General features: G+C 35.4%; 1 protein-coding gene across 1 annotated transcript; it reads left to right on the top strand.

The window, feature by feature from the left end:
* The first annotated feature begins 218 nt into the window (after positions 1-218).
* Positions 219-24,812, top strand: LOC131165340 (mitochondrial adenine nucleotide transporter ADNT1). The gene is made up of 8 exons (XM_058123025.1): positions 219-732; positions 1,206-1,254; positions 2,690-2,853; positions 5,390-5,427; positions 15,822-15,934; positions 16,138-16,251; positions 23,133-23,477; positions 24,432-24,812. Exons 1-8 carry the CDS (start codon positions 569-571, stop codon positions 24,513-24,515), a joined length of 1,071 nt encoding a protein of 356 aa, XP_057979008.1. The 5' UTR covers positions 219-568; the 3' UTR covers positions 24,516-24,812.
* Positions 24,813-25,131: the final 319 nt, after the last annotated feature.

Genomic DNA, 25,131 nt, shown 5'->3' with positions numbered 1-25,131 from the left:
TTTTTTTAATTTAAAATCTCCTAAATGAAAGCAAAAGACTACCACACACTGCACCCGAGAGCGCGACACATCATTAGAATACACGTTACCAAGTACAGAGGCATTCCGCAATTTAACCTCTTCCGCCGAAGGATCTCCTGATGCGGCAACCACCGCACGCCACGTGCCCACCTACTCGCCCACCATTGAGTCAGTCAGGCATTGCGACCACATATCTTCCGTGGTCTTCGTCACACTTGATTTCCTCTCCCTTCCCCACGTGGTCCCAATCCATAGCGAGTTCAAAAAATACTGCACGGCCGCGAGTATCCGTACGACTCCAACTCGTGGATATATATTTTCCCCAACCAACGCCGTCACGGAGTCTGAAGGTGAGGCACACTTCGTTCATTTCGCCTCACAGCCTGCGACTGCAGGGGTATGCTGACACTCGCGCTGTGGTGAGCGCCGGAAGACCTGTCGACAGCCGGGGAACGTAGATCTCGATCAGCGATCAAGGGTTCCGGCGAGTACCTGCGGATTCTTTTTCCTCTTCTTCTTCGTCTTCTTGTTCTCGGTAATCTTCTTCATGGCTTCGGAAGATGTGGTGGGCAAGAGGAGCGAATCTGCGGTCTCGACGATTGTTAACCTCGCGGAGGAGGCGAAGCTTGCGAGAGAAGGTGTGAAGGCTCCGAGCCACGCGATCCTCAGTATCTGCAAGTCCCTGGTCGCCGGCGGAGTCGCAGGGGGAGTGTGAGTCTCCATTTCTTCTTTGCTCCTTCTGTTTTTATGGGAACTGGTTTCTTGAAATTCTTCCCCAAAGAAAAGGGAATTTCTCGGTTCTGTTTGTTTGGATGGAAACATTTCCTGCAAAACTTTTCTGGAAAACATTTCCTTTTTCACTATCCCTTTAGTCTGCAGGAAAAGTTGCTGGGAAATATCCCCGTCCAAAGTTTTTAAGACTTACTGTATGTAATTGATTCTGCGGAAAATTTCTCTTTTTTTTTTTTTGCGTGTTTTGTTTTACTTATTTTTGGAGGGAGAAATTGATTCAAGTGGAGCAAGAAAAATACTGTGAGGCTCCTAACGAGAAGTTGCTGGCCTTTGCCTTTGTTTATGTTTTTATAGGAAACTAATGTCATGTATATCTACTTTTAGGATTTTTTTTTCCTAATTGATGTTCCCTATTTGTTCACCATGTAATAGTTTATGCGATCTAATTGCAGGTCACGCACTGCCGTTGCTCCATTGGAACGGTTAAAGATATTGCTACAGGTTGATTTCATTAATTTTTTTTCTCGTCTATTTATTTATTTTTTCATTTGAATACGCTGTTGTGATTTTTCCCCCAATTTGAATACTTTTCACTATGCCATTGCTTGGTGAACGATTTACATATCATTGACTTAGATATCAGTATTGTTTGTAATTCTCATTTTTAATTAATGTAGTTCTCAAAAATCAGAATGCAAAAAATAGTATTAGCCACACACACAATCTGTGAAGATACATTTTGTGAGGGTCACAGAATTGACAAAAATGGTCAGATTTGTTGAAAATTTGTGAGAATTGGGAATGAAATATCATTAAAACAGCTAATTTATAGATCTTCCTATAGATGCTCTTTTAAGTAAGAGATGAAATGAAAAAATGAGTAAACAAATTTTTTTTCCCCATTTGTATCATCAATTAAAGAATTTAGTTGGATTCATCTATAATTCTACCCATCCCTAGTAACATTATTGATTTCTAAATGAATTGAATTAAGTTCAGTTGAACTGAATGAAATTGACTTATATTAAAATATGATTCCAAGCAGCGTGTATTTGTTTTGCCACTTCTTTGCTGAAGCAGCTTGTTGCAGGATGCTTTGTCCATAGTCAAAGCATTTGTGAGCAGTTTTTAACCCCGGAAGTGCTCATTATATTTTCAGTTCATGCTGGTGATATTGAGGAGAAAATTTCACCAAGCAGTTGCATGCCTAATTTCTTTGTTTGAACTCTAGGCTTTAAGTTGAAATTTTTGAAAGAAGAATTTAATTTATAGAAAGAATTAACTATATGAAAATGTTTTTATATGTGGAGACGTATAATTGGTGGTTAAAAATTAACATCATCATCATCATTATTTTTTATAGAAAAAAAATTTCATTAATTAGAATTAAAAAATCAGAGGATAAGGTATCTTTTTAAAACAACAAAAAACAGTTTCAATAAAGCCCCCATTCAATTCCTCTGATAATCAGATAACAGAAATCCCTAAAATAAATCAAAGGAGTGAGCCCAAAAGGAAGCAATGAAAACAGCTCCATCCCACAAATTCCACAATGTATGTGAGGGAGTTGTTTTGCCATTTAAAATCCTTTTATTCTTTTGGATCTGCAGAAGTCCAAAAGAAAGCAAAGACGGTGCATCTCCATAAAACCAATCCTTTCTTCTTCCAATATAGCCTAAGTTTGTTGAGATGCTTATATACAACATTAATTTATTTTTTAGATAATGCTAGAATTGATATTAGAAGTGAAAGAGAGAAGGGAATTGTTGCATATAATTTATAATTATAGTTTTTAATTATAAGAGAGAAGGGAAGCTTTGCATATAATTTATAATTACAGTTTTTAATTATCTTATCGTCATTTAGTATTAGAAGAATGCTGTATCAGATGTATTTTTTCAGATTTTTTGTATTAATTAACTTTTGCATAATGTAGGTTCAAAATCCTCATAACATAAGATACAATGGGACAGTCCAGGGCTTGAAATATATATGGAGAACTGAGGGTTTCCGTGGACTATTTAAAGGCAATGGTACTAATTGTGCCCGCATTGTTCCAAACTCTGCAGTTAAATTTTTCAGCTATGAGGAAGCCTCCAAGTATGATCGTCGCACAAACTAATTTTCCATTTATCAGTTTTTATGTTTCTTTTTTTACGTTGTATGCTTTTAATTTTAATATGTTGGCTATTCCTTTTGGTTCATTATACTGGGGAAATGGGTGATATGTGATTTGTTTTTGTGGAACTTAAATTCTGGATGTGTGCCTTTATTGGCACAACTAACGAATCATTAGACAGTTATTTTTAGTTTTAAGCTTTAATTAATGTTTGTCAATGTTTGAAATTCATATTCATCTATCATTGCTGAGGATCTGTCTAATTATTTAAACCATGCATCTATGCATGTATGTATTTGAATGCATATGGCTAAGTGAAACCTCTCCCTCTCCCTGCCTCACCTGTTGTTGCTCCAGCCTATTGGCTATTGCTATGGTGGATGTAGGCCATGAAGGGATGGGACTGCAGAAGATCAGTCCAAATCAAAGGGAACTTTGAGACTAGATAGAATGGAAAGCGTGAGTTTTATTTGTGCCTGAGTGTAACCTGAATGAATTATCTTCGTCAACTGGGAAATGGTTCTTGAAGAGGTATGTCTTTGGTGTTTAGAAGGCTGGGACAAGGTTATCATGCAAATTGGTAATATCATATATTGGATAGTGATTTAATCAACAAAGTTGGGGAATTTTTTATGGTTAGGCTTGGGATGGAAAAGCAAGCACTTTTCAAATTTTGTACATTGGTGTCTAAAGGGGATGGGTAGTTAGGATTTGTGCAGGAATTTCATGTGATGGCCTTGGAATTTTTGTCTTGGTGATGGCAGTGTTGGCAAGGGGCTGCTGAACAATGCTTGATCATGGAGCAAAGGTTTCATGATGCAAAGCAACAAGTTTTATGTTTGTCGTGGAAGAATGATGCAGGTTGTGAAGCTTTTTATGGATTTTTGGCCGTTTAAACTCAGTGTTTGGAAGGGGCGACAATCTTTTCAGATGCAGTTGTAGTTTTTATGGGGGTTCATCTGAAGATGGGTGGAGTGCGTCGGGTGCAAAGAATAGACCATGCAAGTCCAAGGGAATGTGTGGGCTTGGAGTGGGTTGGGTTTTATTAGTATTACATTGCATTGGGGCCAGCCTTTGGTTACTTAAATCCTGTAGAGATTAATTGGCATGCTTTAGTTAGCTCATCATATTTAGGTCTGAAGTAGAAGCAGTCCATGATTTCCAGTAGTAATCATGCCCATAATCTAAGTCAGTCACTAATTTGAGGTTTTGACAAGGCTAGGACCAGGAGGGTTTATTTTCGTCAAATAGTGGTGCATGTTGGTTTAAATAGTTGATAGAGGGATACAGATGAAAAAGTTGCAAGGGTAGAAGAAGAAGCAACTAAGGGGATATGTCAGATGATAAGAGTGATGTCACCATTGGGTTTCCATGTGATAATAGTTTGTTATAGGATAAGATTTGGAACAATATAGGATGTGTCCTATCATCTCTTATGGAAGTTTTGGAGAGGGAGTTCCTATCTTTAAGGAAGGGAGATTGGGTAAAGAGCATAGTTTTAAAAATTGGTACATAATGGTTGTAACTTGTAACAGTCATTTGGCTTCTGTGATTTTTACTAGGCAATATCTTGGAGATCCTCTAGTTCACAACTGTATCAGCCCATACGGTCCATTATGGTATATCATGATGGCCGTTCCTGCTATTAGTTATTGGTTTTTGAATCCTTTGTTTTTTTTTGCATTTTTTTCACTATCTTCCTGTTATTGAAGCATAGAAACTCAATTTTACATTGGTTTATTTTAGTTCAGAACTTTAAAAAAAAAATAATTAAAAATCATTTCTGGGTTATTTTCATTAATATATAGCATATGTTTATACATATTTAATAACTAGCATTCAGAAAAATCAAACTTTTTCTCTCATTAAAATTAAATATTTGCACATGATAAGTTCTTCCAATTTTATTTTTTGTGTTTTTCTCGCACCTAATTTGGGGAGACAAAAATATGGTCTATTGCTATCATTTTTGTTCTTGTTTCATAGCTGACCATATGTTTATTTTATATTTGTTGTATTTATGATTTCTTAGTTTAAACTTCACTTATGATCAATAAAGTAGTGAAAAGTAGAAATGCATGCTTCTTTTCACCAATAACAACTAAAGCACCAAGATGACAACCAATAGTTGTATTTTAGGTTTTGGGATAACAATTTGAATCTATATCAAAAATGAATTCATGGATATGTAATGTCCGGGATGGCAGTGACTGTTGCACTGTGGCTGTTACCATTATGCAGACCGCTAGTGTTTTCTAAAACCATGGTAAAGAGAAGTACACAAGGGAAATTGCCTTTTCCTGTTGAGGAGGCTAATGGGAGGTCCTATTTGATCCTCAAGGAAACAACGTTTTTTCTTTTGGTGATTTTTTTTCTCTTTTTTGAGGATTTCTTGTTATCTTTTATTATAAAAAAAATGTGAGTGTATATGCATATGCATATGCATATATATATATATGTGATAATGTATGTGCATGTCTGAAATTATATTAATGTCTGTTTTCTATCTAAATGCAGGGGTATACTGTGGTTTTATCGACAGCAAACTGGCAATGGTATGTTTTTATCTTTTCCTTCTCTTCTTATTTACGTCTGCGTTACCCTTTGCACAATGATTCTAGCACATACAACCTATAGTCTTAAATTATCCGATTTATATACATGTTTAGTTGGTTTTATTATGCTAATTATATTCTCTAAACAATTACATAATGGGTCTTTTATGTGTGAAATGCAAACGTGGTTGTGTAATAACTTCTGCCAAAAAAAAGAAAAGAAAGAAGCAAGAGAACAAATAAAATTCATTGAAATTATAAGTTAGGGTGTTAGTTCTAGTGGATAATGCTTTATAAAGCATAGATACTTCTATAGAGTGGTTCTATGTGTGTTGTGTCTAAATGCAATACTCATTAGATAGTCCTTAAATATGCATATATAGTGTTTGGAAGTGTGAATTTAGGCATTGGATTTGGATTTGAGTGGATTTGAGAGAAACTCTATGCAATTGTATATTATGTATCCAAATCCTCACAAATCCAAATCCAAATCCAAATCCAAAGCTTGAAGTCCATACTCCCAAGCACTACCGTAAAGTATTTCAATAATGTCTTGAAATGTACACTACATGTCTTAAACTTTTTCCTTTTGATGATGTATCTTATGCATGTATAGATGTTTAGACATTTAAAATACATCAATGCTACATTTGGAATGAATTTGAAGATTTAGATTTGGGTTTATGTAGATTTTGACAAAACTCAATTCAATTTTGTATTGCATTTTGTTCAATTCATAAAATTCCAGGCTCCGAGCTCAAATAAATATTTTTTAACATGTAGCTAAGATTGTTTATCATGCAAGGACTGTATAGTTACCCCAAAAGCTCTACACAACCTAGAGTACTAGTGTTACATAAACTAGAAAATGGAAAGAGTAATTAGATCAATATAAGAGATTTAGGAAATAGAACCTAAAAGGAGAAAGTGTGTATTAAAGTTTTTTAATGCTTGTTCTATATGTTTTAGATAGAATATGGTAAATTATTGACACGTATCTATCAAAATATGTATTTAATTGCCCCCAAGGGTTGGCTCAAGTGGACATGGGCAGGCTGCAAGGCTCTTATTAAGAGGAAGTATTGCGTTCGACCCATGAAAGACAATCCTTGATATTTTAGGAGGAAGTTGTGGGGCCAGTCACGTTCTCCCTTGGTTTGGTGCCACCTGGGGGCGTCGGAAGGGTTTGTCCAGGTTGGAATTCCAAGTTATAAAAAAATATAATTTAATTATAGAGGTATTCTTGATATATCATATCTTATATTCTTAAGAATTGTTGTGTTTACATTATCCACATATTTGCATCTCCGGATCTGTATCCATATCCTTGCAAAGGTATGCTCTATTGATGGATTATGAACTGCATCTTCTTTAAGAATTGTCGTGTTTACATTATAGATGCACTTGCATCTCTGGATCTGTATGCATATCCTTGCAAAGTTAATGTGTGAACTGCATCTTCAGTGTTGTGGACCTTGTGGTTGAAAAGCATATGTTTTTAATTGTGTTTGGGCTGAATACCTAAAATAAAGGATATATATGTACATATGTTTGTATGTGTATATATATTAGATTCATAGTTTTAAAATCCAGACCGGTGACCAACCTGGTAATGCCACCGGGTTGGTCCGACCGGTTGGACTGGTGGTCAAACCGCAGACATTGTGTAATAATAATAATTATCATTATTCTTAACTGTCTGTTAGTCAATTGGACTTAAAATTTGTAATATAATCATTGTTAATATCAACCAAGACAGGTGAAATTATTGTTACTTTTCCTATTTTTTAATATTTTTTATCATATTACATAAAATATTATTAAGTTATGGAGTGTAAGGTTTTTTGTTTGTTTTTTATATACCTCTTTCTGTGTTACTGTTTATGCATCATGTTTATGGATTATTTCTTTTGCCCTCATTTTGATACATGGCCCACTGCTTTGCACAGTGGTAAGGTCTCTCCTACCCATATGCTGAAGTCCCGTCTTTGAATCTCAGCTGCTGCAATTGCAGCGTGATGTGTCAGGGCTGAGCTGACCTAGAATTGATTCTGGGTCAAACTGGTTCGAGCCGATTCGGTCCAGGACTCCAGGTCAGATGGTTTCTTCCTGGTTCACACCATTTCTGAGTCTAGGCTATCACCCAGACTGGCCTAGTGGCCGGTTCCGGTTGAACCGGGTTGGACTGTTCCAGATTTTAAAACCATGGATAGAGAATATAATTTTGGACAAAAAGGCCATTCTCTTTTCGTAAAGAATAAGATATATATATATATTTAAAAGAATTGTATTTAGAATATTTATTTTAAATAGGCTAAAATTTAAACTTGAAAATCTTGTGCATGAATTCGATTTTCTTCCTGTTCCAATTGAGAATGACACTCTTCCAGAGCGTTAAATGTCTATTCCCAATTAAAATTTCAATGATTTATAATTTATCTGCTATTATTCTATCCATGGATTTATTGTACGTTACCAAGGCAAAAATACTTCGTAATAGAAAATAATTAAGAAAATAAGTGAGAAGAGATCCAACAACTTAACAAAGCCCAAACCATATTATACATATCTTTGGGCATACTTTTGACATAATGAAAGGCATAATAAGATGCATGGTGCAATAAAATAGCGAGCTTCTTCCACTGCAACAACTAGATGTACTCTATAATTTTCTATCGACATATTCATGGTGCTTAAATATGTATGGATTACAAAATAATGTAAATCAACTAATCCCTAAATTCCTAGTTACTAAAAAATAAAATATCAAATCAAAATTAATCACTAGAACAAAATTTATGAACGAAATTGAACTCTCTTCTTCAATTAAGCAAAATTTATTAATTAGCAACGAAAATGAAATTAATAAGGAGCATGGAAGATTATTAATGTTAAGTATAAATTACACCACCTAAGTAATTCAGCTTGAAGCAAAGCTTTAGTTATCAATTAGATTAATTATACAACTTATAAACTTATAACTCCCATCAGTCAAATGAACCTAAAATATGAATGGCTATTATCAATTTCTCACAAGTGGAACAGTTTTTGTCCTCAATATCATGAACAAAAAAAAAATGAATTCCTTCAAAAATTTAATTAACTAAAATAATGTCATTATTTTTTTGTATTTTCACTTATACTATTAATAAACACATTCTAAGAGGATTTTGAATTTTTGAAATTTATATGGTTTTTGGTGAAAGTAAAATACTGCTAATAACTGCTACTTATATATTATGTGTTGCCAACTTGGGACAGTTTTTAATGGAAGTAATTTTATGTTGGACAATTATTTTCAGATTACCCTTCAATAATTTGGTCAATGAGAATCACTTTCGTAAATTTGAAGAGTAATTTTGAAGACAATCAGTTGATAAATAAAATTTGTTGTCAAAGATTTCTCCTTTATGTTAAACAAAGATCACTTTCCAACATAATTATTGCATGCTATCTTAAAATTAATGTTATATTCTAAAATTACTTTTACCATATAGGAATCATTTGGAACCACTTGTAGAAAAGTACTTTTTTAGGGAAAAAAAAAAATACTCATCTGAAAAGTAGTCTGAGATTACTTATGTATGTTTTCTGATGAGTACTTTTTTCATAAAAGCTTTATAAAAAAGTACTTATTTTGTTAAAAAATGTTGTTTGGAGAATTTTTTTTAAAAAACAAATATTTATTTAAGGCAAACACTACTTATTGAAACAAGTACTTTACTGAAAAAGTACTTTTTTTTTTAAGACATTTGAAATGGAGGCTTAAACCCCATCCATACCATCTTTAAATAAATGAATATGGATGACCTCTTTATTTAAGTGGGTCATAAATGGATTGCCTGCAACAACTCATTAAGTAGAAGGGTTGAATTGGGTTTACCCATGCAACCTAATACCCTTAAGTACCCCCAAAAATGGTAAGGCGACTTGACGGCAAAGCCAGGGCTGCATTGCCGTTGTTAAAAAAGTAAAAATTGACAAAAAAAAATCTCCTCGAATCAAACTATCCAAGCTTGGGCCATCATGCTACTTATGTCTTCTCTAGATTGGCAAGCTAGGCCCGTGTTGAGAGCTTGAAATCTGTTGTAACCATTCTGTCCCTGATGCCGAAATGGAAGTGGGTTGCGCTTAAATATACTAATCTTTTGTCTTATTAGCGTTGCACGTGGGCAGTTGGAAATGAGCAATATATCTACATGCACACACAAAATGCACATACACACATGCAATAAATTAAAGGAAGATGTGACAGTTTTCAATCTGCATTATGACTCCTGTCACATTATTCATGAATCATGACCCAAAACCAAGAATTATAGATATTGCTTGTGCATATGACTACTGTATATGTATTTATATACACCATATGTTTGTACATCACAAGTAGATAGGGTATTCCTCCATCTCACAGTTACTGTGAGTGATTTTTTTGAATTTATAAAATGCTCCTATCCATCTTTTACGAATTACAAGGATATAATAGTAAAATTGATAATACAGTTATTTAATTTTTTTTTTTGAAAATATGTTTTTTGGGAGCTGTGGAGCGCGCACTTAGTGCAGCCCTCAGCTTGTATGTGATTGAGGCCATTGCATTTTTATCTTAAAGTGCTGAGTAAAAATCAAAATTATATTTTTATATATATAATTTGAACTCATTGGCTATCAGAGTATGGTAGGTATGGATGTATATGACTATTGAAAATAAGTCTAGAAGATAAATGAAATGCAATATTAAATTAATTAAAATGTGTAATATATTAGCTAAAAAGCAAATTTTAAATAAATTCATAAGTAATAGTAAATGGACATGTTCTAAAGCTATTAAAAATTAGATATCCTACATTAAAGAAAGTTATTTTACTTCACCATTGTCCCAATCAGTATCAATTACATCTACGTGTAATTGATATTTCAGGAACAACCTTCTATCCTTTTTTCCCCGAGTTTTATCTTGGCTTCTTGGGTCATTGTCTCAAATATGTAAAAATTACTTAGAAAGGAAAATGACTAGTTTTATAAAACTTGCCATGCTCCTTTCTTGGTCTTAGCACAAATTAGTAAATAAGGGATAAAACAACAGCGTATATTGTTAGAATATTTAAATACGAAAAAACATCCTTTTTTTTTGTATTTTTGGCTTTCATATTATAAATATTCTCTCAAATTATTTTTGATTTCACATACAGCCTTTTTTGGCAGTTACTCACCAACCTATCCTTTTGACACTTTATTTGGTGTCTAGGCATGTATGATATCATCCAACAGACATTTGCTGCCTTTGTTTTACTTGAGGCATGTATGATAGCAATTAGCATCCAATGTAGAAATGAGAAACAATTCTTTAATTTTCATTTTGTTTTTTGAAATAATTTTAAAACATAATTCCCTTTAAATCTTCACAGACCAGTGTCACGAGTATTCCTCTTTTCTCCCCCCCTTCATTTTACATTTTCTTAATATTTTTGAATGGAAACTAAGGGGCTGTTTGGTATCATTTTTGTTTGTTGTTTTTGTTTTCATTGATGTACAGTGAGGAAACAGTTTATGACAATGTGTTTGTTTGTCTTGCTAGTTTTGTAGCTTATGTTAGTATTTGCAAAAACTAAAAACCAGATTATACGGTTTTTAATTGTGGCAATAATACCCAGAATTTACTTTTTTGGGCATTTGATTCGAAATTTTTTAGGGTAAAAGACACTAGCCTCCATTAAGGTTTGACAAAAAAAGACGTGGATCTCCCATGAGGTTTTGAAAATCCCAAGGAGGTTTTCAAAATTTCACAAACTTCGCATGAGTTATGTCAAAAAGATACAAACTTCCCCCTACATGCAGCAAAAAGACAAACTTTTTTTGGCGTCTTAGTTTCCAAAAATCAAATTTCTTGAGGTTTATGAGATTTTTGATATCTCAAGGGAAGTCTGAGATTTTTGAAAACCTCAAGGGTGGTTTGTGTATTTTGCTCAATTTTTTTTATTAAAATAGAGTGACCGTGCGAATTTGAAATTTAAATAAAGTAAAAACATCCATAAAAATTTCTAAAAATTTGAAAAAATAATAAAAATAACTGACATGCTGCTCACTTGCCATATCGGAATGTCTCTACCTTTGTGCCCGTAAGGAAGCTTGAAAGAGGAGTGAATACTAAAATCCAAGATCGGATTCTTTTAAAGGCACTATTAACATAATTTCAAATTCAATGGCAATGATTCGATAAAAAATCCTATTCAATAGCAATTCGTCCACACATGCCTACTCTTCGTAGATCAAAAGTTGATTAACCTAAGTCTGTACATTCATTCAAATCGCCGGCAATGCTCATTAATGTTTTGCCATAGATTATATTATGGGCATAAAGATACCTTTGACTAGCTTACGAGTGAGGTTCTCGCAAACTATCGTTGATAGATTATTCTCTAGTTCTCCTTTCATGAAGACCTTGAGATCATTGCAGATGTATGAATAAACATCTAGGATGAGTCTAGCCGGAGATGGGATGAGATTCATTCTCATTGCAATGGTTTCATCCAACAATAAGTAACTCATGATCTGATATGCACTTGCTGAGTAATAGGGATGAGCGCCGAATGGTTTATGTGGAGTCCTACCAAATTGGCCATGAACTGAAAGGGTCATCTAGCCCCCTGAGCGATAGATATAAGAGAATGCGCGCACGGGGAGTCAATAATATTGGCATTAAACCACTTTACTGACTCCTTGACAGAGGTGAATGATTTGTAATGGAAGGCAGCAGCAGCTACAGATATATTTTTGTTAATATTTTCATTGCCAACCACAAAGATGATCAGGCTTCTTGGTAGATCACGATCGTGGAAATGCAAGATGCCACTGCGGTAAATTCGACCTCGAAAGTCGAGAAAGGCAGGCAAATAAAAATTATAACCATTGTAGGCTGTTGCCAGCTTGATAATAAATTTCTCATAACAAGAACGCTGTATGTTCTTACATAAAGTATTTAACAATTTGTTAAAGCTATAAGAAATCATTTTATTAATTTTTTTTTTCCATTGTGACATGCAATAAGATTGTTTTTGGAGCACTAAAATGCTAGTTAAAAATTTAATGATTAAATAAAATTATAATGAATTTATATTATTTTATTCTAATAGTTTAATTTATATTATTTTTTCATTTTTGTTATTTTAATCATATTTTCTAATTCTTGTTTGGTTCAAGGACAAAGAAAATGACCTAAACTTGGTTTTTAATTTGTTTCAGTTTTGGATTACTAAACAAACATGTTGCTAGTTTTTAATTTTTGTTTTTAGTTTTTTATTTTCATTTCTATAATTTTTTTCAGATACCAAATGACTATTAAATTATTTCCAATTATTGAATTTTTTTTTTTAAAAAAAAAACCATAGGATCAGTAACATTTGCAATATAGAAAGAAAGCAATGCGCTGGTTGTTTTATGCAACACCTAGTGCACAAGGCTCCCACGTCATACTTGTCTTGGAAGGGCATGAGTACATAACCTTACCTCCACATTTTTGTGACGTGAACCTTTGACAACATCTATATCATGAGGTCAAAGCTTGCCCCCAGCTGCAAGATTTATGCAGTTCAATAATGTTTTTTGCCAACATAATGTAGCAGTCTTAGTCCAATTCTGTTGAGGAATTGTCTGCTTTGGTTCATTGGACTGCATGGTTTTGTCATATAAAAGATGCATCCTAAGGTTGAAGCATGGTAGTCAAAAGTGCGCCTGAGGCGCGCCTAAGCACAAGGTGCAGTGGGGCCATGAGGGTAGCGCCTTATTAGGGTTGAGGCGAGGTGACCTTCAAGAGGTGCAGATAGGCGCACTGAGGCTTGAGGCGCAGTGAGTCGCGCCTCAGATATCTGACATTTTAACTTCATTTTTTTTAACCTTTTGAGAAAGAAAGCGTAGCCAGACTTGAACCAGCCCCTAGCTAGTGGCTTCGACTCAAAACAGCAGGTCCAGGCTTCGTCTTCAAGCCTTTGAACCAACATCAAACTAGTAGTCCAGGCTTTGTCTTCACGTCTTCGAGCCTTCATCAGCAGGAGAGCCATCGTAGGAGCCCTTTGTCTTTGAGGTTCGAGCCTTCGGACCTGCACAATTTTCGTCCTCAAGCCTTTGAACCAGCACGAAACACCTTCATCTTCAAGCCTTCGAGTCTTCAAGCCTTCGCAAGAGCCCTTTGTCCTCGAGGTTCAAGCCTTAGAACCAGCACGACCTTCGTCTTCAAGTCTTTGAGCCTTCTGCCAGAAAGAGAGCCTTCGCCAGAGCCTTCGAGCAAGCGAGAGGCTTTGAGCCATTGAGTCTTCATCGCCAGTCTTAGTGATTTGTCAGGCTACTTCAAACTACTAAGTCTTGTGGTTGTTGTTGTTGTTGTTGTTCTTCTTTAGTATTTTGCTATTGTTTTTGCCTTCTTCTTCTTCATCAGTTCTTCTTTTTCAGTTCTTCTTCTGCTTCTTCTTCCTTTTTCAGTTCTTCAGTTCCTGCTGCCTCCTGCCGGCTGCTTCTTTTTATAATATTAACTTGCATTAAGCTTCTTAGTTAATATTATGTAATGTGTAATTAATTAAGTAGTTTAATGCAAGTTTATACTTTATAATTAATTTATAACATTTTTTTACTGAATTTTGCTGCTGTTTTGTAATTTGTTTGGAAATGCAGGGCACAAACTATACATTTTTCTGAAATATATTAATATATAACATTTTTTTATTGAATTTAGCTGCTGTTTTATTGTACTCTTTTCTTTTGATATTGAAGATGCCCTGGAAATTTATTTCATTTCTAATTTGAAGCTTGAAATCTTGCATGCATAATTGCTTATGTTGAACTATGTTTGTTTCACTTGAACTTAGTACTTGGTTGTCATAATTACTATTGAATATTTTGACATTTAAAATTCTAATATAACTATTGATGTGTTTTTATATCAATTAGCCACCAAATAGGCATTGTACACAATTTTAATAATTGTGAGCCTTGGTGTGCCTTTGACTACCATGGGTTGAAGCCTAAACCACTCTTACATGGTCAAGATATCCCTAGTACATGTTTGATGTGGGATCGTGATATCCTCTTTCTAATGCCTTCGCTAGAGTGGCTATCACCCTTGTGTAGGATTCATCGACATGACAATGTTTCAGGGCGGCTTTGGTATTAAATGTAATGGTCATCGATGCAATGTACGAAAAGAAAGTGATCCCTAATTACTCCGAGGATTTATGTGTTCTTTCTGTCAAATCAACCAAATATATCCATAAAATGAAGCAAACCAAGTCAGACTTGCAACAAAAGTAATTCAAACCTATAAACTTATGCAAACCATCAAACTAAAATTTTAAAATTAAGATTTCATTTTTTTGTTTGTTGAAATAAAAAATTTTGAACTCTTTATTTGTATCGTATTGGGTTTTAATTTATGAGCTTTTTTTGCGTGCTTGTTGATTGTTTTGTGTTTGTTTTGAAGGTCATGTCTTTATATTTTTGAGGTTCAAATTTTTTGGTATCAAATATCAAGGTTTAGATTAATTTTAACATGTCTATTTATTTTTGAGGTTTAAATTTTTGTTATCAAATATCAAGGCTTCGATTAGTTCTAAATGTATATTTTTTTGGAACGAAACTTCATCCTAGATTGATATTTCTTTTTTGGGCCAATCAATGTTTTTGGCTCTTTGATTCCTAGACAACTTTTGGCCAAATGCATTTCATTTGTTTCACAGTTTTCACCAACCCAACCAACTTTGAGCCCTAATTGATGCATTTGTGTGTTTATCTAAGAATCTTATGTTCATCATTACTTAAATAGAATTACATCTTTAATTAATTTGATTTGGTTATTCTTGCTCGAAGATCTATATATGAATTACGGTTTGCATTTGTCTTTGTCCAGCATTTGTGATGTCTATATGAGTGGGAGATAGAATTGAATTCTTCATCATAGTATAAGCTACTGAATCATCACCAGTTACAGTGACTTTGTTCTTGTCATCTAGCTAAGCACGGGCTTTATGAAGGATTTCTAATTCTGACTTTTTCTTAGTTAATAAGTACTTAAACCAGTTCTACTGCAACAGTGCCATTTTGGGCCTCTGGCTAGCATGGTTTCATTAATATACCACACCTTTTTTCTAGTTTTGGCAACATCATCTATACAAGTTATATAGTACATCATTACATGAGGATCTACGAACAAAAAAAAATCCTAATAATCTTATTAAATGCTTGTGTATTGTTTATAGGGGATTTGTTAAATTTTTGTGATGCAAATTTTGTGTGAGCATGTGCACGCATGTATGCATAGGACCTGCCTGTTGATTTTGAAGTATATATAGACCTGAAGGAATGCCTTTGGGGTTATCTCAATTACCTTTTATTGCTATATCTTGCAGAAGATGCTCAACTTACTCCTCTTCTACGCCTTGGAGCTGGAGCATGTGCTGGAATCATTGCTATGTCTGCTACTTATCCAATGGACATGGTACGAGGCAGGCTAACTGTACAGGTACAGTTGTGACCATCTTTGAGAAATGTTTCTTTGACCATTGGTTGGGTTCTCTCCAGGAGGGAAATACATTTTTTTTTCTTCCTTTTTTCCTTTCTAACCATTTTAAGCTCTAAGATAACCAGGTTTTAGTTTTTGAATATTGGGGATTGGGTGTTTTGTGATATGGCAACTTCCGTATATCCTTGGTTTTACTATTGCAGACCGAGAAATCTCCTTATCAATACAGAGGAATGTTTCATGCTTTATCAACTGTATTGCGGGAAGAAGGTCCACGGGCATTGTACAAAGGCTGGCTTCCTTCTGTAATTGGAGTTGTAAGTCAATTGACTCAAAACTAATTTTGCTGCTGTGGCATACGCATTTTAAACATGCTTAGAATCTTTTGTGAACTAAAAATGAAGCAATTACTGAAAATCTAAACTCCTAGTCATGCCTTTATTTCAAATCAAGACCTTTATGTCAATTTTGTTAGCAATTGTTGTGAAAAACGAATGCATAGTGGAATAAAACGATCTTACAAACGCAGCACTCAATGGTGAAATATATAGAACACCAATCACGCAGATTATAATGAAAGCAATAACAAAGACACAAAGAATTACGTGGTTCAGCAATGCCTACATCCATGGGAGCAATCGACAATATGACTTTCACTATCTTGTGTCAAAGACACGAACATCATCATAGATACAACATATACAACGTATATATAAAGTTCCTGGAGGCTCTCCCTAAAAAATCCAACCAACTTAACGTCCCAATTCAAAATTTGAAAATCTGTGCTGGGTTTTCGAGTTGAACCGTCGACGGTTTAATATCGAGAGCAAAACTTCTTTGAAAATGGACCAAACCGTCGACAGATACAGGCCAACCGTTGATGGTTTCCTCAGCATACACTAGCATTCTATTTTCACTATGTTTTCTCTTTGTGCATGCCTTTCACTCACCATATGAGCCACATATGATAACAATATCCACCTTGGCATATTTACGCCCCTTAGGAGAAACTAAAATATAAACCCTGTTGCTCCACCTTGACCTTGGGACATTAGGTTGGGTCTGTAACTCCACCTGCATCACATGTTCATTGCTGCTACAGTTTTTTGGCATCTTGTTTCTCTTCCTTTAGCTGAGTACGTTGCATCATGGCTTTCTCACCAAAAATCATGTTTCCACTGATCACCACTTTGTTTGTTATTGGATTACTGAGTTTGAACTCACCTTTCTTATATATGTACCATCCGGACATTACATCAAGCTTAGATCACACCCACTAGAAACGTGCACCTGTGAACATCCACTCAAATTAGAGTAGTCTACCACAAAACTTGTCCACAACTCTCCCATCAAGTCATACCTTTGGCAATTGATTAAACGAGAGACGCGCCATACTGACTTCACCAAGAAGTTCCTTGCAAGCCCTGCATACAACTCGCCATGCTGCTCACGAAACTCCTTGAACAAAATCAGCTCACTCAGTCCCTTTGACCTGAGGATCTCTCTCCCGTTCTGATTTTCCATCTCAACCACAAGTTAAACCTGACAAACAATTTTGACTTATGTCGCATGAGATATGCCAAGACCTTTCGTGATAAACCCACAAAACACATATGTCCATCCCGTGATGCTATCCTCACCGGTCCCCAAACATTTGAATAAATGTAGTCATCCATATGCCCTAGTCGCATATGCCACAGAACATCTGACTCAGATTCAATAGCTGCAGCTCCATCTACAATTGTGATACCTTGCAGTGCATATATATTTCCTGGTAACTTTTGTCCTTTCATCACCATCAATTTGCCTTCACACACCTTCGTTAATCCACTTTCAAACTTTTAACTATACCCGTTACAATTTAAAGTGTCCAATGAAATTACATTCTTCCGTAGATCCGGTACATGCTTTACATCACATAAATTTCTCACAACACCATCATATATCTTAAATCTAATATTTCCTACTCCAATTATTTTGCATGCAACATTATTTCCCATTAGAACATAACTAGAATTAGCTGACCTATAGGTGTTGAACCAATTTCTATTTGATGTCATGTGATAAGAACATTTGGAATTTAGGATCCAAGAATCCGTGAGGCGATCCGACCTCGATGAAACTGAAAGCATATCACCATCACTACTTTCTGAGTTTCCTTCCTCTACTACATTTGCTGATTTTGAAGTACATTCTTGTTTTTCAACATTCCCCTTCTTTCATTCTGGACACTCTAATTTTATGTGCTCCTTTTTCCCGCACTTAAAACATTGAATATCCTTCTTCTTCTTGGATTGCGATCGAGACTTATTATGATTCGATCCATTCCTGAATTTTTTCATGGTTACCCGTCACCACAAGCTCTTCACCATGTGAAATTTCATCGCTGACTTTCTTTCTTTGATGAAAGCTCAGCAATGCGCTTGTTACCTCTTCCAAATTCAGGGTTTCTTTACCCCATATTAGATTCGTAACCAGGTTTTCATACGTGTGAGACGCCGGTAGGGAATTCAATAGCATCAGCGCTTTGTCATCTTCCTCGAATTTCACATCAACCCGCATTAAATCACTTATAATTTGATTGAATGCATTGATGTGTCGGTTCAAATCCGAACCTTCCACTATCTTAAGCCAATATAATTTTTGCTTAAGAAATAATTTATTCGTAAGAGATTTAGACATATACTGACTTTCAAGTTTCTACCGAATGGCATAGGAGAACCCTCTTCCATGACGTGATACAACACGTCATCGGCCAAACATAATCTGATAGTCGCCACATCCTTCGTTTCCAATTCCTTCCAATTTGTATTATCCATGCCTTCAGGTTGAACCATAGTAATCAGAGGCGCGGGTGAGCCGAGGCGCAAAGGGTATTTGAAGTCGAGGCACGAGGCAAAGGCGCGCGCCTCACGAAGGTGAGGCGCACAATTATTAAAATAGTGTAAAATACCTATTTGGGGTAATTGATATATGAACATATGAATATCTAGTAATATTAGACAATTCAACATAGTTCAACATCAAAAGAAAAGAGTACAATAAAAGATTTCAAAGTATAAAAGAAAAGAGTACAATAAAATGTAGTTTGCATGGGCGAGACATTGGTTTAAAAGATTTCCCTAATTTAAGCATTGAAGCAATTCTCCAAAGTACAACTTGCGTCCCTTAAGTCATTTCTCTTTTAATTTTCGCATGCAATCAATATTATAATTGATCCAAATTCTCTTAGATAAATTTTAGCAGCAATAATTATAATTGAAGATTTGACTATACAATAATCACAACTTGAATATGTATTAAAGTTATTCTAATGATTTAAAATAGTACTCATAAAATTTAATATCAAAATTAAGTTTAAATTGTCACATTTGATATATCAAAACTTTCTTGAAAATACTATGGCGAGAGTGAATATATATTATTTTAATGAGTGGTACAAAAATTTTGATCATATGAGAATTATTTAAACATTTACCTTTTGAAAATCCCCTTTTTTTTGGGTCATTCTTCAGAGCAAGCTGTATCTGAAATCCAATCTTAAGAAAATGGTAGAAGCTTGAAATCCATTGTGATCCGTTGATTTGGGGGGTTACATGTCCGAAATCCACCATCACCCTCACGTGACATAAGCAAAATGCAAACAGGCAGCAGTACGTAGGCAATAGAAAGAAGAAGAAGATGAGTTTGCTGCTAGTTGGAAATTGTCGAAAACGACGTGACGAACTCACGGCTAGTTCGAAGGTTTGCAGATGAACTCCCGAAGGCTCCTGCTGGTTCGAAATGTCAAAGACAAACTCATGGTATGGTTCGAAGGCTCAAAGACGAGCTCGCGAAGTCTTCTGGTTGGTTCGAAGGCTCGTAGACGAACTCATGTTGCTAGTTCAAAGGCTCACAAAGGCTCTTGTTGGTTCGAATGTGCAAGACAAAGTTGTGAAGGGTCGTGGGGCTTCGAAGGGTCAAAGAGGGCTAGGGCTCCTATTTGTTCGAGTCGAGTAAGGGGTACAACTCTGGCTCTTGCTATTTCTTTCATTTAACAAACTCAAATTTTTTAAGGCGCGCCTCACTGCGCCTGTTGCCCCTCTGCGCCTCATGCAGGTCGCCTTGCCTCGCCTGGTATGAGGCGCTAGCCTCCTCGCCTCTCTGCGCCTCGTGCCTAGGCTTTTAACTACTATGGGTTGAACTCCGTATAAAGCCTTCACCATAGTTTGCTGCACTAACAGATCCTTCATCCTTCTTTGCCATAAACTGAAGTTTCCCATTCCATCGAATTTAACGACATCGAACTTTGCAGAAGAAGTTCCAAAGGCCATTACAACAATGCTCTGATACCAATTTCTTGTGAAAAACGAATGCACAATGGAATAAAACGATCTTACAAATGCAGCACTCAACGGTGAAATATACAAAACACCAATCACGCATATTATAATGAAAGTAATAATAAGGCACAAAGAATTACGTGGTTCGGTAATGCCTACATTCACGGAAGCAATCGACAATATGACTTTTACTATCTTGTGTCAAAGACACGAACATCATCACAGATACAACATATATAATGTATATATAAAGTTCTTGGAGGCTCTCCCTTTAAAACTCAACCAACTTAACGTCCCAATTCAAAATTTGAAAATCTGCGTTGGATTTCTGAGCCAAACTGTCGACGGTTTGCAGACATACCGTAGACGGTTTAATACTGAGAGCAAAACCTCTTTGAAACTGGACCAAACCGTCGATGGATACAGGACAACTATCGACGGTTTCCTCGGCTAACACCAGCATTATGTTTTCACCATGTTTTCTCTTTGTGCATGCCTTCCACTCACTATATGAGCCACACATCACAAAAGCAATTTTTAGTCAAGTGGTTGACAAAGTATTCTCCAGAAATTGATTCAAGTTATATGATATAACTAGAACACTAATAGTTCTTCTCCTTTGAATTTGTGTCTTTTAGATAAATTGCTGTCTAAAGAATTGTGGGGAAGTGACTTTGATTGGGAAAATTTTTGAAGCTTCTTATGTATTTATATGGTGACTCATTTTAAAACCTTTTCTTACCCCTTAAATAGAAATTAGATGCAAATTGGATGTCTTTGGAAACAGTCTCCTAGGCTGGAAAGCTTTGGCCATCCACAACTTGAGTAGAGTTTCCTACTTGGGCTTGTATGGTGTTATCATGGATCTCCCAAATTGCAATTTTCATTAAAGTGAAGGTGCACTGAGGCAGAAAGGGCACAGGATGAAGATGAGCACAGTTTTTAAAAATATGTACAACATGCTCATGTAATAAATGTTTATTGTATGGACAAATTACCATTAATACCAATATAAATGGTATAGGTGAACTGAACTCCATGCTCTAGCAGACAGAGTCAATTAAGTCTATGCACAATGATTAGATTTATGTTATTGATTTTTAATTTGGTTATATGTTTTCAGGTTTTAAATAGCAGCTGTATACTTGATTTAGATTAATTTCATTTTTTTAATTTTGTATATAAGAAAATTTTTATCAAGTTGAAGTTATTTAATAAGGTTTACAAGGTGTAGAATTTGTCTAAGTCTGGGAATCCTGTAAATTTGTCCAATTTTTGACTAAAACCTTTATAAGCCTTTTAAGGAAAAAATTTCTGGGTATTTTTATTTCTCATATTTTTAAGCTAAATTAGTATTTCTAAAACCTTGATCTTGAGGGAATGCCTTCAAACTTGAAACTGGAAGAGCCAAATTGTAGGGGTGTTCAGCAAACTGACCAATCCAAACCGAACCAACACAAAAATTTGGGGTTTCAAATGGTTTATGGGTCGGTTGGTGGTTTCTCATTTTGCATAATCTGATTTCATGGTTAGGTTTGCAGGTTTAGCATCAAATCCACCCGACCCAACCAGAACCACCTCTTTGCGTGTGTGTGTGTGTGTGCGCCTATTATTACTCAAAACTTATGAAACAATGCATAGGATGGATAGGATGGGCACATGCATTTTGGAATGTTCTGATTTTTTATGTTTTCAATTTTATGTCTATTGTAGTGATATTTATGAATATGATGTTTTAGTCCTTTTGGATGACAATAGACATATTTTGCATTTTTTATTTTATATTGTTAATGGTATGTGCACTAGAAAATAAATATAATATTTTTTTTTTATTAGTTTCAGAACTTTCTTTATATTGTATTATCAATGTAAAATTGAAAACTGTGAAGTACTTAAATGTGTTAGTAATGTTGTTACATTGATTATATTGTGTGTGTGTGTGTGTGTTTTTTAATAAGAAGTCTATTAATTTAGTATATTTAACTTGAATGACAGTAGTTTAAGTAAATTTTTCAATGTAACATATGCTATTGTGTTTGGCAAAAATTCTCACACATATTTCTTTGTGTTCTTTTTTCCCTCCTTTTCTACTTCACCTTAAAACAAGTTAAATCTTCAACTCAAATTTAACCAACTGATATTCAAGCCAACCGAAATTGACATAAACTGCGTCCTCAACAGTTCGACTTAGGATTGATTTATTGCTAATTCGTCAAGATTGGATTGGTTGGAATTTTAGGCACAACCCAACCCAACTCTACCCATGAACACCCCTACCAAATTGTCCAAAAAGTTTCAATTTTGTTCTTCATAGAGAGAGCGGGGTTTTATCCTTTGGGTTTATCCTTTAAGCATAACAAGTGAATTCAAATGGTAAATATTTCCTACATGTAAAATCTAAGTAAATGGGTATTTACTTGACTGATTTTATATGTAACTAGGTTGCTGTCTGTTTTAGAAAGAGGACATAAGCTGCTTTGTCCTGCTGGATAGATAACATGCACTGGGTTTGCCTCTCTAGTGCTTGGGCTTGGCTCAAAGGCACATGTTTGGGCACCTATGCATGTGCCTGGTGATGACTCCCCTGAGGCTACCATAGACAGTCCTTAAAATACCTATGTATCTTTAACAACCATGCCCATAGCTGTCAGCAGATGTTGGTATGGATATTTGGTTTAGTCTGTTTCTTCATTTTCGTTACTTGAATTCTCTTAGTTCTCTTGAAGCATCAAAGTATGACATATATTACAGGTTCAAAGTTTATCTTTTAGGTATGTAGCATAAGCACTCATAGCTCACTTATGTCATCAATGTTAGTGGCCTGCTGATAGCTGGCATGCTGCTCTTGCTGACCTTGTACTCATTTGATTTTGCAGATTCCATATGTGGGTCTCAATTTTGCTGTCTATGAATCTTTGAAGGATTGGTTGATCAAATCTAAACCATTTGGCCTAGTTGAAGATTCCGAGTTGAGTGTTACGACGAGGCTTGCATGTGGAGCTGCTGCAGGAACTGTTGGCCAGACTGTTGCTTATCCTCTGGATGTCATACGTCGAAGGATGCAGATGGTGGGATGGAAAGATGCTGCATCCATTGTCACTGGTGATGGAAAGAGCAAAGCGCCACTTGAATATACTGGAATGATTGATGCATTTAGGAAAACTGTTCGGCATGAGGGCTTTGGTGCATTGTACAGGGGGTTGGTCCCCAATTCAGTAAAGGTCAGTTCTACATTTTTATCTGCTTCTGAAAGAATGGTTGGGGATAGCTTCAGTTGTGCTTGACGAAGGGGAGCCTAGGCATAGTTGTCGCTATGTGACCTGGTGGAAATGGGTTTAAGGCATGGACACAGCCTCTTGTAAAAATACAAGGGAAGGCTGCATACTTTGGACCCATTGTGGTCCCGGACCCCGCATACACGGGAGCTTTGTGCACCAGGCTGCCCTTTTAGCTTCAGTCATGCTTGATGTTCAAGTTAGATGAGTGGATGGCAAATGCTGCATGCTGTTTATGGTTGGACTTGCCATTGCTATAAAGGACTCATGGCAGAGTGATTGCAGCATTCTCGTCTCAAACTATTCAATGGCACATACCATAGAATGTATATGGGGTATTATCACCTGCACTAGGATCATCATCTTGCAAGCCTTGATTTCTGGCTATAAAAATTACGCAGAAAGCTCATTTCTGTTGGATGTTCATTTACGGACTTGAGTTTAACCATTTAGAGTTTAAAAAGAGGAAAGAAATTCTTGTGAATGCTATCAAAATTCTGCAAATTTTAGGTCAGGATTGTGCAATTGTGCTGATTTTAGCTGTATAGAAACAATGCTGGACTATCAAGATACAATGCTGGACTATCAAGAGTCAAAAGGGAATGACCGGCCTATGATCTATATATGTTCCTTGTTCTGAGCCATCTTCACATTTTAAAAATCTTTTGAACAACTTTATGAATACTCATATGCAGCATGAAATTCGGTGCCCATGCTTGATGCTGTTAAATTCTACAAATTAAGTAGCCCTGCATTGTTCAGCCAAGACTCAGATGGGATATATTTAAACTGGATTTTTAACTTTCAAAATAGATGCATTCTTTTGAACCGAAGGGACGATTTTGCTTATATGGTAGAATTGCATCATTAACTCAGCTCTGCTTTAATTATTGTATACAGGTGGTGCCATCCATTGCAATTGCATTTGTGACGTATGAGGTCGTGAAAGACATGTTAGGCGTCGAAATCAGAATATCAGATTGAAGTGTGGAGAACTCCAAAATATTGTTGAGGTGTGCTATTTTTGTAGGCAATGGGAAAGAATATAAATTAGGGTTATAACATTTGCTATTTTTGTCGACCGAGAATGAGTAAATTTAGGAACCGGTCGGTGCCCTGTTATTATATATTGCTTTCCCTTGGTTTCCTATGTTTTCCCTTCCGAGACCTTGCAGATTCTCATTCATGTGCTCTCTGTTGTTAATAAGTATTTGCAACAATGCAACCAATGCATTTGCATACCTAAATTAGTCAGCTTGAGGAGGCGTTTCCCGTGTGCTACTTGGCAGATTTTTGTTTCTCTCTCTCTCTCTCTCTCTCTCTCCGCATTACCTGATCATTGAATTGATTGGAGGTGCACACAAACAGTACTAAGCGATTGGTTGGCATTAGACTTTTCTGTATTAATTATTGTTCATTTGTTTATTTTAATTATACTTTTTAGTGATATTTTCTCTAAGGTTAAGAATAAAATTGCATCTAACGAAGTTTATAGACTATTTTAGTTTTGAACTAGCAGCAGAGGACGCTTGGTGGTGGTTTTGCAAATATATATTCTAAAAGTTTACAATCTACAGCTATAATGTGAATAAAATTGTAA

The sequence above is a fragment of the Malania oleifera genome, chromosome 10 (assembly GCF_029873635.1).
Source record: "Malania oleifera isolate guangnan ecotype guangnan chromosome 10, ASM2987363v1, whole genome shotgun sequence".
Classification (NCBI taxonomy): Eukaryota; Viridiplantae; Streptophyta; class Magnoliopsida; order Santalales; family Ximeniaceae; genus Malania; species Malania oleifera.
The sequence above is the reverse complement of the archived record's forward strand: the minus strand, read 5'-3'. Positions and strand labels throughout refer to the sequence as shown.